General features: G+C 37.1%; 4 protein-coding genes across 6 annotated transcripts in view; 1 reads left to right on the top strand and 3 right to left on the bottom strand.

Moving 5' to 3' along the window:
• On the bottom strand, positions 1,631–2,341 carry LOC104767918. Its single transcript, XM_010491881.1, has one exon. The coding sequence runs from the start codon at positions 2,339–2,341 to the stop codon at positions 1,631–1,633; it is 711 nt and encodes a 236-aa protein (XP_010490183.1).
• LOC104766593 (pollen receptor-like kinase 2) lies at positions 3,841–6,426 on the bottom strand. The gene is made up of 3 exons (XM_010490502.1): positions 5,660–6,426; positions 4,916–5,557; positions 3,841–4,833 (listed from the first exon to the last, which is right to left on the bottom strand). Exons 1-3 carry the CDS (start codon positions 6,288–6,290, stop codon positions 4,163–4,165), a joined length of 1,944 nt encoding a protein of 647 aa, XP_010488804.1. The 5' UTR covers positions 6,291–6,426; the 3' UTR covers positions 3,841–4,162.
• Positions 8,081–11,183, top strand: LOC104767917 (U-box domain-containing protein 35-like). Its single transcript, XM_010491880.1, has 7 exons — positions 8,081–8,249; positions 8,597–8,673; positions 8,871–8,989; positions 9,090–9,341; positions 9,424–9,700; positions 9,785–9,886; positions 9,987–11,183. Exons 1-7 carry the CDS (start codon positions 8,081–8,083, stop codon positions 11,181–11,183), a joined length of 2,193 nt encoding a protein of 730 aa, XP_010490182.1.
• The window catches only part of LOC104766591 (DExH-box ATP-dependent RNA helicase DExH10-like), a 10,357-nt gene continuing 8,345 nt past the window's right edge, over positions 12,195–14,206 (bottom strand). For all 3 annotated transcript variants that reach the window (XM_010490501.2, XM_019241456.1, XM_019241457.1), the window contains exons 17-18: positions 13,605–13,697; positions 12,195–12,480 (exon numbers count right to left, since the gene is read on the bottom strand). In XM_010490501.2, the coding sequence (XP_010488803.1) occupies positions 12,370–12,480; positions 13,605–13,697 (204 nt within the window). In that variant the 3' untranslated portion in view covers positions 12,195–12,369. The remainder of the gene's footprint in view (positions 12,481–13,604; positions 13,698–14,206) is intronic.

Below are 14,206 nucleotides of genomic sequence, written 5' to 3'. Positions count from 1 at the left end.
AAATGGACGTCTCCTAGGATCCCCTTGCACCTCCGGTGAGAGTTGGACATATAAGGGCGCGTGATCAGAAGAAAAGAAAGGAAGGTGAGTGACCGTCGCTTCCTGCCATCGTAGCCTTGCCTCCGCACAACATAACACTCGGTCCAGTCTTTTGGCAACAAAAGTTCTCTGCTCTCTGCCTCTCTTCCATGTGAATTGTCCTCCCCGAAACCCCATGTCTATCAGAGAGAGATCATGTATCCATTGACCAAAGAATACAGAATCCTGTGAAAGACCACCACTGCCACCCGACCTTTCATCCAGGCGAACAATGGTGTTAAAATCCCCACCAATCAACACCGGTCCGCTAATTTCACTCACCTCCTCCTTTAGCTCTGCCCAGAGACCACTTCTCCTACTAACAGTGGGTGCAGCGTAGACAGCAATTAAGTGTATGGTTTCCCCATCCTTCTTTATTTTAGCATGAATAAACTGAGAAGCAGACTTCACAATTTCAACCTCCCCTGCGTCAGATCTCCAAAGTAGCCAAATACCCCCGCTTTGACCACTTGCATCAACACGATATGAATTGTCCAAGCCGAGACTCCGACAGATTTTCCGCTTGAGCGCCACTCGCATGCGTTTCAAATAAGGCCAATACCTCAGACCTAAATTTCTTTAACATGTACCGAATGGCTCGTCGAAAATTTGGTTTATTTTCCCCCCGACAATTCCAAAATAAACAATTTATCATTAGATCAATTATAGGCCTAAAAATTACCGGGGCGCCCCGTTAAGCCACCTCCGAGGCCGTCTCTATCGCCGTGGCCGAGAGCCCACTCTCAGACTGATCCTGTGCAGTCGTCTCCTTCTCCATCGAGCTAATTGCCCTCGACTCATGATTCAGCTCCTGCTGTCGACCCTCCTGAATTAGTTGTCTTTCCGGTATAAAGACACCACCAGGCCTACCAGAGACATCGAGTTCTCCCCTCTAACGCTTGCCAGAAGTCGATAACTCCATATCACCTTTTGTTGGGCCGAAAATCAACCCATAGGCCGGCCTGATCTGTTTAACTTGTTTGGGCCTTTGCCCCTTTACATCGACATCTTTACTACCTCCGGCCCTTCGCTCCTTATGAAAAACCTTCTGGGCCCGATTATTACTGGCCCCAAACCTGAAAGCCCCTTGACCATTACCTTGTACCGCACTCCTCCCTTTATTCTGTTGACTTGAGAGGTCAACATTTTCCTTATTTGCCTCCGATGATATCGCATTACGCTTCGGATCCTCAGATCCCGTATCTTCCTCCAACGAGGCAAATTGATTCGTAATCACCACATTTTCCTTATTTTTAACACCAGAGATATCCCGAAGATTTCGACCAAGATTTGGTTCTGCTCCTTTACGTGCCGAGGACACAACCGTCAGCGCTGGTGACGGCGCAGCCTTCCTACTCCTCCGGACTTCAACAAATTCATTCTCCTCCGGGAGTGTGACTCGTACAGCTGCCGGACCAGTCGGAGCAATGATCTCCAGTTGTTGCATTACCTCCCTCGTTGGACAATGGTGCACCAGATGACCATAGATTCCACAACTCAAACAGATGTTGGTTAGATCCTCATAAGACACATAGTAACGCTCCCCGTTTACCTAGACTGTCCCTTTCAGTGGTTGAGACAAATCCACTGCCACACATATACACGCAAACCGAGCTCTTTCAAAATTCATCGTGTTAAGATCAACCCGAATAGGATCCCCTATCCCTCGTGCAATTCCCATCAGTATTGCACGGTGATAGTAGTGCACCGGGAGGTTGGACAACCGGATCCACACCGGCGTCGTCACAATATCATCACATAACGGGTCAAAATCCGGGGACCATGCCTGCACCAACAAGTAACTGCCAAACACTCTCCATGGACCACCCGTCAGAGCCGCCAAATACTCCTCCTCACGTTCGAACCGGACCATAAAGAACCCCCTCAGCAGATCTGTCACATACATGCTCCCCTTCGGATTCCACAACTCTTTCAGTTTCCGATTTAGGACCGAGATCCCCACATTCCTACCCAGCACCTTCACAATCATACACTGCTTCCATAATTCCTTCATCACGTCCAAGACTTCCTTCCCAATAGTAGCAACCGGTTCTCCTCCAGGCCCATTCGGGAACTCAAGTTGCAACCTCGATTCCACAAACTCATCGTCCAGCACCATATGTGGACACAACCGACCCCCACCAGCTGTGCCAGTCACCTTCTCAACCCAAACCCTCGGAGCATCCGGTGGATCCCCCGGTGGCCTGCCCCTGTCTCCAATGTCCACCATCATCGCATCCTGTGCAGCAGCCTCCGGAACCATAACTTCTCTCTTACTCTCTATTAATTTTTTTTCTTTTCTTTTTTAACTTCTTATCCTAATTATTTAATCTCAATTGTATATTAATCTATTTTTATAAAACAAAAAATATATAAAATTCATCATCTTTAGAAATCTATAAATAGAGACTAGTCTCGTTTCATTTGGACATAGAAAAAAACATCATTTTTTACTATAATTTTATATTATTCTTGAATCAATTCTTTTGTCTATGTTTAAACTTCTTCTTTTTACTTGCAAAAAGAAAATTAATTTCATAATTTCAATTATAAATACTATAGAAAATATAATTATATAAACAAGTAATTTAATTCTAAATTACTTTTAATTTAGTTTTTATTGACTGTTATTTAATATGTAACCATAAATCATGAAATAAAATAAAGAATATCAAAATATGGTGGGATAAGATGTTGAATTTTATCAAACAAAACTATTGTACATGCTAAAAATTGAACAAGTGTTGAATGATCATGTGAAATAGAGAAAAATGATCTCAAGTGTTACAACTTAAAAGGGTCTGATTGGTGACCACGTTTAAACGAGGCAGATAGAAAATTACAAGTGGTTGTAAAGATAGCGGTTAAAGATAACAGATCGAAAAGATAGTGTGGTAAAAGAGAGCGGTTTAGTATTTAGCTTGATTGGTAGCATTATAGCGGTTGATTAGTGAAATGATATTAAATTATAAATAATTAAAAACTAATTTGATTAAAAAATAAAAATATGGAAGAAGACATTATATTTTATAACATAAAAATTAATAATCCAATAAATTATAAAAAATCATAATTTTCAGTGGTTGTGATAACTATCTAAAATATTTAAACAAATAATTGTAATTTAGTCTCACAATTAGGCTAATTATAAGTTCTTACAAGTGAATCTGTCGTTAATAAAAATTGTGTTTTTTTTTAAATGCAGAAAAAAAAATTAATCACTTCGTAAATTACCAAACGCTTATATTTCTTGGTGGTTGATTCTACATTTTCAACCGCTCAAAATGAGCTCCAGCCACCTATTCCTTTCACTGAATCCAACCATTCATTCCAAACACCTTCTCCAACGGTTTTAATAATTAGTAACCAAGCATTTCATTTCCAAAAGAGGCGTTTAAGTGTTTCTAGTCAAAACCAAAAGGTAAAAAAGAGAGTGTTAAAAAATTTAGCCATTGTACATGGTCTTAGACTAGACATCATTCTGTGTGGATAATCCCTACCTCTTTTTTCTCAAATCACTTTACTTGTCAAATAATCAATTCGACGTAACGATACCTAAATATGCATTTGATGGAAACAAGTGTAATCAAAACCGCTTGGTATATCAACACAAAATTTGGAACCTAACATTTTCTTAAACTTAAACTTGACTAAACTAAACTAAATAATAGTTAACATTATTTTTTTGTTTTGAAAAATTGATGTAGATGTAATCTTGTAAAGAATGATCTATTGTGTAATATCCATCTTTACATACTTTTTGAGAGAACCTTACATGCCAATTGACAGCACCTATGTAGGACAAGATAGTGTGTAATATATATTAATTTTTCAGGTTTTAAAGGTTTTCTCTTTGCTCTTTTGTAATAAAAAGAGAGATGTTTACTTCTACATTATTTTCTTGCAGATAACAATAACATCACAAGTCAACGCAAAACCAATTTTTTTTTTCTACTTTAAGGGGTTTCCGTAGGTTGAGTTGTATCGTCGACATCAATTAACTTGAAGAAAGTTGCAGTTTGAGACACAAATTTTGGTCTCACATTCAAAAAATTTATCATGAAATTTGTTGGCTTGTCTCGTTTCATGATAAGTTAATTGCCTCACTTGACACTCCCCTCGACGAACCCCCATCAGCTTCACTCGCATATGTTGAGTAGAAGTCATCATCTCCTTGTTCTCTCTCCTTGATCAAATCTTCCATCTTCTCAACAGCCTCTCTTATATCTAACCTTTTCTCCACATCTACTTCGCAACAACTCAGTCCAATTCTCAAGAGTTTTAGTATCTCAGCTTCACAATTATTGGTTTTCCCCATTTCTTGATCAAACAATTCTGGTGTCCACTCTCCTCGGAAACTCGACTTCACCCAACTAGCAAGGTCCTCCTCACTGTCTTTACTGTTTTGAGGGAAACTTTCAGGGATCTTTCCTGTAAGAATCTCCAAGATGAGTACTCCGAGCCCCCACACATCGGTTTTCTTAGTCACACGGCTTTGTTTCAAGTACTCTGGCGATTTGTAAGCCACCATGAGCTCTTGTGCGCTCTCTTCGTTGATCATTGGGATCAAGCCATAGTCCATAAGAAGAGGCTCGAAATTCTCATTGAGAAGAACATTAGACGATTTTAGATGACCGTGAGGAGCCATTAGGCTTGGTAGGTTTTTGTGGAGGTATAAAAGTCCTTGCCCTACACCTTTCACAATATTAAATCTTGTTGGCCAATCCAAGCTTGGTTGCCCTAACGATTTATGACCTAAAATTATCCAAGCAAACAGTGATTCAGAGAAAGTGTTTGTTGATGAATGAATGTAAGGAGAGGAAAACAAAAATAATACCATGGAGATGAGCAGCCAAGCTTCCCTTTCCAACAAAATCGCTAACAAAAAGTTTTTCCTCTTTTTTATAGTAATAAGCTACAATTGGGAGCAAATTCTCATGGTTTAACCTCCCCAACCTCTTCATGTGTTCTTGGAACTCCTCAGTTCCTGCGTTGTTCATATGTTTAAACCTCTTCACTACCATCAGTGATCCGTTCGAAAGCAATGTCTTATACGACGCTCCAAAACATCCACTCCCTAGAATCTCTGCCGATGCTTTCAATAAATCTTGCAGCTCAAATTTTCCCTTGTCATCTCTCAGAAATGACAATTTTGTGGTATGAATCATCCTCTTTGCAGCCCGGTTTTGTGAATGGTAGCTACTTTGTCCCTTTTCACTTTCTTGGATTCCAGCTCTCAGTTGTAGACTTGATGGTCCAGGCTCTGCTGTCAATAATGATTGTTTCTTCTTTCGTCTATGGTTAAGGAAGATGATCACTCCAATAATTATGAGTATTACAGCCAGTGCTGCGACCACTGCAGCTACAATGTACAAAAACATAGATGATTTTTTCTTGGAGTTGTCCTTTGGCTCTGGGGACAAGCTGTAAGGAGAAGAACATTTTGTATCCAAAGGTTTTTCACATAAGCCGTTGTTGCCTGGAAAAAAGAAAAACATGGTTTTCTATTAATTAAAATGGTCATACAGTATATTCGGTTTGTCTAATGACAACGAAAGTGAATACAACTACTCCATCTAACCTTCAAAGAATTTAGGATCCATTGTACTGAGAATCTTAGGGATTGGACCTGCTAATGCATTGTTTGAAAGGTTCAACATGTGTGGTTTGTGTGTGAACTCTGGTATTTGTCCAGTGAAACGGTTCCCGTCAAGTCTAAGCTCTAAAAGCTTGGGACTATTGGCCAAGGACGCTGGAATTTCACCACGAAACTTATTGTGCTCCAAATGGAGTTTCTTCAACCACCCCATCCCATCAAATGCATCTTTAGGTATCTTTACGTCGAATTGATTGTTTGACAAGTAAAGTGATTTGAGAGCAACAAGTTTCTTGAACTCTGGAAATGGACCTCCAAGTTTGTTATTCATGAAGCTAAGAGACCTCAGAGACTTCAAACCAGTCAACGCCTCAATGTCTAGATAGCCAGAGAGCTCAAAGTTCTCTAGCTGTAATCCCCAAACAAAGCCTCTATCACACAAGACACCAATCCATTTGCATGTGGGGTTCCTTCTATGCCAGCTCTTCAAACCATTTTCTCTCCCAATAACAAGAGAGTTCTTGAATTTCAAGAGAGATTCGGTCTCTGATGCGCCATGAACAACGACTAAGACAAGATATACAATGGAAAGGAAGACGAGAGATGTGGATTCCATTACCAGTTAAGGAACGCGCACGGGATGCGCGCCCCTCTAAGGAAAAACGGAAGGAGAGTTTGGAGATGAACAAAGACGAAGATAATCTCTAAGATAGATGAAATGGCAAAGGAAAGAGAACGTAAGAGAAAGAAAGAGAGAGATAGAGAGAGAGAGAGAGAGTGATGAAGAAGAGAGGTTTGTATCAAAGCATACCAAGAATAGACAAACACTAGAAATATTTGTGGTCTATCAAAAGAAAGTTGTTTTTCTTTTCTAGCTTTGACGAAGTCTTTGTTTTAGAGAAAGTTACTTGGAGATTTGTGGTGGAACTTCACACAGTTCCGGTTTCTTTGGTGTTTATTTTTATTTTAAATTGTAGTTTACTTTTCTAACTTGTATTTTCTTCCACCTATCTAACATGGTGGGAAAAATGAATTATATTTTCTTCAACTGTTCTTATAATACAGTAAAACCTCTATAAATTAATAATGTTAGGACCAAGATATTTTATTAATTTATAGTGATATTAATTTATCTATAAATTATTAATTGTTTAATTTTTTAAAATTATGAATTGAGACAATCTTTGCAAAATAAGATTATGAAATTACAAATATTATAGAAAATTTTAAAAAATAAATTACAAATATTATAAATTAAAGAATATTGTAAATTTATGGTATTGGAATTGAATTTCAAATAATTAAAAATTATTATAGAAAAGAAATTACAAATATTATAGACAAATTCACTTGTACACATGACATAAATATTCATATTTATGAATAAAATTATCAATTATTGTATTTTAATAGTCTATCAAACTATCAAAATGTAAATGATGCATATGTAGAAATTGAAAACTTTAAAATGTTTTAGCTGTTTTATGAAATGTTATAGAATATTTTATATCAGTATAGTTTGAAGATACAATATAACTATTATTTTATAGATATGAGGTTTAAGAGAAACATATTTTACTATATCAACATATATATATATATATGTAAATTTACATGATTATTAATTTATGATATTATTAGGACCATATTTTATATGGGGATTTCAAAAAAATTATTATCTTATTATCTTATCAAATTTTGTTATTTTTTACACTGTCCCGACTTGGGACTATTAAAATTTATTAATTTATAGTGTTTATTAATTTATAGAGTATTAATTTATAGAGGTTTTACTGTTTGTACTTTTTTATTTGACGTTGAACGTATTATGAGGTTTGTAGACTAACCCATTAATATATATATATATATATATTTATTTAACTCGTGGTGTATTATGGAATAATTATTATTATATATATATATATATATATATAATGATGGTATACCACGAAAAATGGTGTGATACGATAATATAAGTGGTTGTGGAGAAGAGGAGAGAAGATATGCGTGGGAAGAATAATATGTTTAATTTAGAGTACATATTTTGGTATTGATGAAAGGACGTTAACAATACGAATATAGACATTTTATAATTATATGTTTGTTTAAAACCTAGATAAAAATAGTTATAGTTGTGCGTGATTTTACTTCAGTTATAAGTTACGACCAACAAAAAAAGTTATATGCAAAAATATTACTTTAGGGGTTATAGTATAATAACAGCTTTCTCTAAAAAAAAAACTAAAAAAGACACCATGAAAGACAACGGAACATAACAGAAAAGAGAGTCCAAAACTTGTCTTTTGTCTATTTGCTAATATTGGCATAAAATTCGCAACGGCTTTGAAACCCAATCTGTTGCATTTATAAACAAACTGTAAGGTTTGTTAGCAAGAGTTTTAGGAAATGGTAAAGATGGCAGAAGGCGAGCGAAGAGACGAAAACGTCGCAGTTGCGATCGATCGAGACAAAGGAAGTCAGGCTGCATTGAAATGGGCTGTTGATAATCTCCTGACACCAGGAGAGACGCTTACTCTTATTCATGTTAGAGTCAACCAAACCCATGCTCATAATGGTATCACCCTAATGCTAGTCATCTAATCTACTACTTACTCCCTTTTTGTAGATTGATTTTTTAAAGTTTTTTCCCTGTTTTTTAATTACAGCTACATATATTCGTAAAAAGCATATCTAATCGGTGTATTATAAAAGGAGTCTTTATAATATGGAGAAGAATTAATAAAAGTTTTTGAAATGTGTTGTAATTTGTGGAGTATTTCACTAGAAAAGGTTGATATTAATTGTTTTTAACATACTGTATGTGAAGAAATTAAAAAAAAAAAAAAATCTACGTAAAATGGAAGGAGTATGATTTAAATATATATATTTTGAGTCAACAAAAACATCATCATGTTGATGCAGGAACCCACCCAAATAAGTGTGGAGATGACGTTAAAGAATTGTTTCTTCCATTCCGATGTTTCTGCACTAGAAAAGATGTGAGTTTTGCACCTCTGTTAAATATATTAGTTTAATGTATTTTCGTAATCGTTAATCGATACTATCACTTGAACACAAATTTACATTAATATCAATATTAGATTAATTTATCTTTGATGGTTTTAATAGTTAAGTGAGAGAGGGAGCTAGGTGCTTTTGTCAAAAAAATTTAAAGATTGAGAGTATTGTTTGACAGATAAAATGTGAAGATGTTGTACTGGAGGACGTTGATGCTGCTAAAGGAATCATAGAGTATGTGCGAGAGAATGCAATTGATATTCTAGTACTCGGCGCATCTAAGATGACTCTTTTAAAGTAAGACGATTTCTTTTTCTTACTCCTCTCCTCTTGTTAGTATACAAATATAAAAGTCATATATTAAGTAAATGTGGGTGTTTTGTGTTTCCATGCATAGACGGTTTAAAGCGGTAGATGTTACGAGCTCAGTGATGAAAGGAGCACCCAATTTCTGTACAGTTTATTCAATCTCTAGAGGCAAAATATCGTCCGTTAGGTCAGCAACGTCTTCACCTCCTCCACTTTGCACAATACGTCCACAATTACCAGGTCGGTCGAGCAACGCCAGCAGCAGCAAAAACTCCATTCCCAAAGCTGAGAGAAGGCGGCATCAATTGATTCAAAGTACACAGGACGAGATCGAAATCAAGTATGTTCCCCTAAAATTTTTTTGATCATCGCATTCATAATCTGTTTGTAGACAATTAATTAAATGGTAATAAAACGAATAGGTATCCATATTTGAGAAAAGGATATGAAGGAACGTATCAAGCCTCAGTGACAGACTCCGATTTATCGATTGTGAGTAGTGATAGGCCAAGCATGGATTGGATGTTACCAACACCTCGTCTCTCGGTTAGTTCGGAGTTTGAAGACAACCGATGCAGCTTTGCTACATCCTCATGCTCAACAGAAAAGCAGTCCATAGACTTGGGTTCTACCTATTCTGCATTCTCCTCAAGCTCACAAGAAAGTGGGAGACTCTCCTCATTGTCAATATATAGCCAGGTAAATTCAGAAAAGTAATTAATTAATTGATCAATTTTTCAGGCCTAAATTAGTATTTATTGTTTACTTGGTAAAATCTTAAAGGAAGACGTAGAAGGTGAGATGAGAAGGCTGAAACTAGAGCTCAAGTATACAATGGACATGTACAAGACTGCATGTAAAGAAGCAATTGCAGCCAAGAAAGTGGTATACATACATATATATATATATATATATATATACACTTGAAATAATCATTAAGTTTTATGATATTAAGACAAAAATAAAATAATCTATGTCTTTTCAGACTACTGAGTTACACAAATGGAATCTAGAAAGGGAACAGAAACTAGAAGAAGCAAGACTTGCCAAGGAATCAGCAATGGCAATGGCAGAGAATGAGAAAGCAAAGAGTAGAGCAGCTATGGAAGCATTAGCGACGGCTAACAAAATGGCAGAAATTGAAGCTCAAAAGAGAAAGCAAATCGAAACGGCAATTCTTAGAGAAGTAGAGAATAACAATAAAGCATTGCACTCTCTAAATGAAAGTGATAGAATGTATAGAAAATACACAATTGAGGAGATTGAAGAGGCAACAGAAAATTTCTCAAGCAGTCGCAAGATTGGAGAAGGTGGTTATGGACCTGTGTTTAAAGGTACTTTAGATTACACACATGTGGCGATAAAAGTTGTGAGACCGGATGCAAAACAAGGAAGATCACAATTCCAACAAGAAGTGGACGTTCTGACTAGCATAAGACATCCAAATATGGTTCTGTTACTTGGAGCTTGTGCAGAATATGGTTGTTTAGTCTATGAATACATGGCCAATGGTAGCTTAGAAGATCGTCTCCTTAGACGAGGCAACTCTCCAGTGCTTTCATGGCAGCTGAGGTTCCGTATTGCAGCTGAAATCGCCACCAGTCTTACTTTCCTCCACCAGTTAAAACCAGAGCCATTGGTACACCGTGACTTGAAACCAGCCAACATATTGCTTGACCAGCACATGGTCAGCAAGATCTCTGACGTTGGATTGGCTAGGCTTGTCCCTCCTTCGGTTAATGACGTTGCAACACAATACAGAATCACGTCAGCTGCTGGAACTTTGTGTTACATTGATCCAGAATACCAACAAACGGGTATGCTTGGAACCAAATCGGACATATACTCATTCGGGATAATGCTTTTGCAAATACTTACGGCCAAGCCACCAATGAGCTTAACAAGTCAGGTCGAGAGAGCAATTGAGGAAAGAACTTTTGCTGAGATACTAGACCCTGCTGTTCCTGACTGGCCTCTTCCAGAGACCTTAATATTAGCAAAAATTGGTCTGAAATGCGCATCGTTAAGCCGTAAAGACAGACCTAATCTAGCAAAGGATGTGTTGCCCAAGATTAAAAGGCTTATGGACTTAGCAGAAGAAAGCATGCATCCTTCACCCAAAAGCAGTCATAATAACAGTCATGTCGACAATCTATCATCAATCCAAGTAAATGCGTCATAGAAAGTACTTTAGATTGTAAGCATGTCTTGATTACTAAACTATATATCTCCCTTTTTGTTTTCTTTCGGCTTTCAGGAGATAATAAGCAATCCATCTCTCAACAGACCTGGATATGATGAGAGATGCAATAAAAACTAGCACAACATCTTGAGGAGGAATAATTAAAATGGAGTCAAGAGAACAAGACAAGAGGAAGATGGAGAACCCATATAGTATAAGAAAATTTTTATAGTGAAAAAAATGATGAATCCTAGTTGAGAGAAAGATTTTGTCGGGTTCTTTTCATCGAAGCATTTCCTCTTCTAATAGCTCCTCTTGCTTGTTTAATTTGGTAACAAGTGTAACCGAGCCTAAAGACTATGTTGGAGCTCATATTAAGCTCTCATACGTCGCAGCATTCAAACATAATAGACTTTCCATACAAAATTATCAAGGGCATACACTCACAATTTCTACTATTTTGATCTTACCACACCACTATTTATGAAAACGTCCTTTCCAACTCTTTTCAACCTTAACGGAAAACTTCGTAGAATTACTTGTGAATATGGGTCAAATACAAAATAAAACTATAAATCAGACGTTCTATTTTTACTGGATTTATTTTAAATTCGTGGGAAGAGCGAAAAAAGTATAATGCAAAAAGTTGTTGGGCTATTTATGTTTGACAATTTGACAAAAACTTCATGTGCATAAGTCCGACTTTATTTCTAACAAGGTAGCTAAATGCATGAGATTGTGATTTTTAGCAACTACTAAGTTGGGTAATTGATGAGCAACTCAAGTCCTCTCTCGTAAGACACCAAAGCAGAGATTCTAGAGGAAGTATGAATATGCTGATCTTGAAACTTGATGAAGATTGAAGACATACAAGCAAAACATTTTACGTTTCTACAGTAACATACTCAATTTATCTTCTGGAATTAAAAGCAAAACCACTATGCTGAAACTACCAAAACTATCCCAGCCTCAAGCTGGCTAACTTGGCATATAATAATTAGATACCTTACGAGCTCTGTAAATTTCATCATTATCCAACTTGTCGTCAAACTAAAGAGCTATCGTGATTCGAGATCAATGAGTACATAGGAAAGTACAAACAAGCATTTCTCTATGAAGTTATGTTTCAACATGTTGTGTTCCATGGCTGCCCCAACTCAGCAAGCTAAATTCTGCAAGAGCGTACTTACAAGTAAAGCGAATTTGCAAACATAATACCTCGTCGCAAGCTCTCGCTAGCAGCTGCAAACTTGCTCTCTAAACTGCTTTCTCCAACTGCATCCGCTGCAGCTCGAAGCTGAAGAGATCCCCAATCAAAGTGGCATCAGTTATTCTAGAGGTTCACAGAAATGTAATTGCAGATGATATGATACAGAGAATTTGGTGTCGTTACCTGGTTCAAAAACTCATCGAGCCTTCTAGCGCTCCTAATGATACTACCCTCAAATATGTCAGTCATTTGTATAATCTCTGCAAAGCTCGCGCCCTTTCAAAGAGAAACAATCAAAAATATCAATTTTCTGTTGAGCTCAATATCCAGGAATGAAAAGTAGCTCGCAGAACAAAATAACATTCACTGTGCATAACACATAAGTTTTATGTATGAAGTATAAAGTTTACTACTCAGGTTTATACTTTTCTAAGCTTATAAGACATAAAGAGAGCTCAGAGGTTTATATCCCATGTCAGCCTCACACATAGCTAGTACTTGAGTAAGCTAGAGTGAATGATTAGAATAAAGAGTGGGTCGACAGACTTGTGAGGTAATATAATTGGCAACAGAAGGTCTGGGGAGTTGGAGATTCTCTCGGGTAGTCCCTTTGTTCTCTATTGGTAATTTGGTTCTGATTAGGTGGCCGTGTTAGCTCAGGAGCAGTCCCGGCCTGTTAAGATTCAGCTTGAGGACTAGTTGAAACTCTAGGAGACGGAACTAATACGTCCACAAGACATTACAGACCCCCTGGATGCATATTTCTACATCAGCCTAATTAGTCACAGATTAGAATAATTTCGGACTGGTGAGTAAAGGTGGTTTAGGTGACTTGGGTATTCTATCGTATATGGTTCTTGACAAATCTAGATGCAGAAATTATTTTTTGTCTATTTTAAGTACTCTCATCGTAATATGAGACTATTAATTATCAGCATGTCTGATAATTTAATACCGACCTTTGACCAAGAGTAGATAACATCCATAAGGAAAGGCCTGATGGTGGATTCCACATACTCTTCAACGTCAATTTCCAGCTTGCATTCATGTTGTATCTGGTATCACAAAAACAATAAGAATTACAGGGGAAAACAAAAAACAATAAACTGTTCATGCGNAAGAGATCCCCAATCAAAGTGGCATCAGTTATTCTAGAGGTTCACAGAAATGTAATTGCAGATGATATGATACAGAGAATTTGGTGTCGTTACCTGGTTCAAAAACTCATCGAGCCTTCTAGCGCTCCTAATGATACTACCCTCAAATATGTCAGTCATTTGTATAATCTCTGCAAAGCTCGCGCCCTTTCAAAGAGAAACAATCAAAAATATCAATTTTCTGTTGAGCTCAATATCCAGGAATGAAAAGTAGCTCGCAGAACAAAATAACATTCACTGTGCATAACACATAAGTTTTATGTATGAAGTATAAAGTTTACTACTCAGGTTTATACTTTTCTAAGCTTATAAGACATAAAGAGAGCTCAGAGGTTTATATCCCATGTCAGCCTCACACATAGCTAGTACTTGAGTAAGCTAGAGTGAATGATTAGAATAAAGAGTGGGTCGACAGACTTGTGAGGTAATATAATTGGCAACAGAAGGTCTGGGGAGTTGGAGATTCTCTCGGGTAGTCCCTTTGTTCTCTATTGGTAATTTGGTTCTGATTAGGTGGCCGTGTTAGCTCAGGAGCAGTCCCGGCCTGTTAAGATTCAGCTTGAGGACTAGTTGAAACTCTAGGAGACGGAACTAATACGTCCACAAGACATTACAGACCCCCTGGATGCATATTTCTACATCAGCCTAATTAGTCA

The sequence above is a fragment of the Camelina sativa genome, chromosome 19 (assembly GCF_000633955.1).
Source record: "Camelina sativa cultivar DH55 chromosome 19, Cs, whole genome shotgun sequence".
In the NCBI taxonomy this organism is placed as follows: Eukaryota; Viridiplantae; Streptophyta; class Magnoliopsida; order Brassicales; family Brassicaceae; genus Camelina; species Camelina sativa.
The sequence above is the reverse complement of the archived record's forward strand: the minus strand, read 5'-3'. Positions and strand labels throughout refer to the sequence as shown.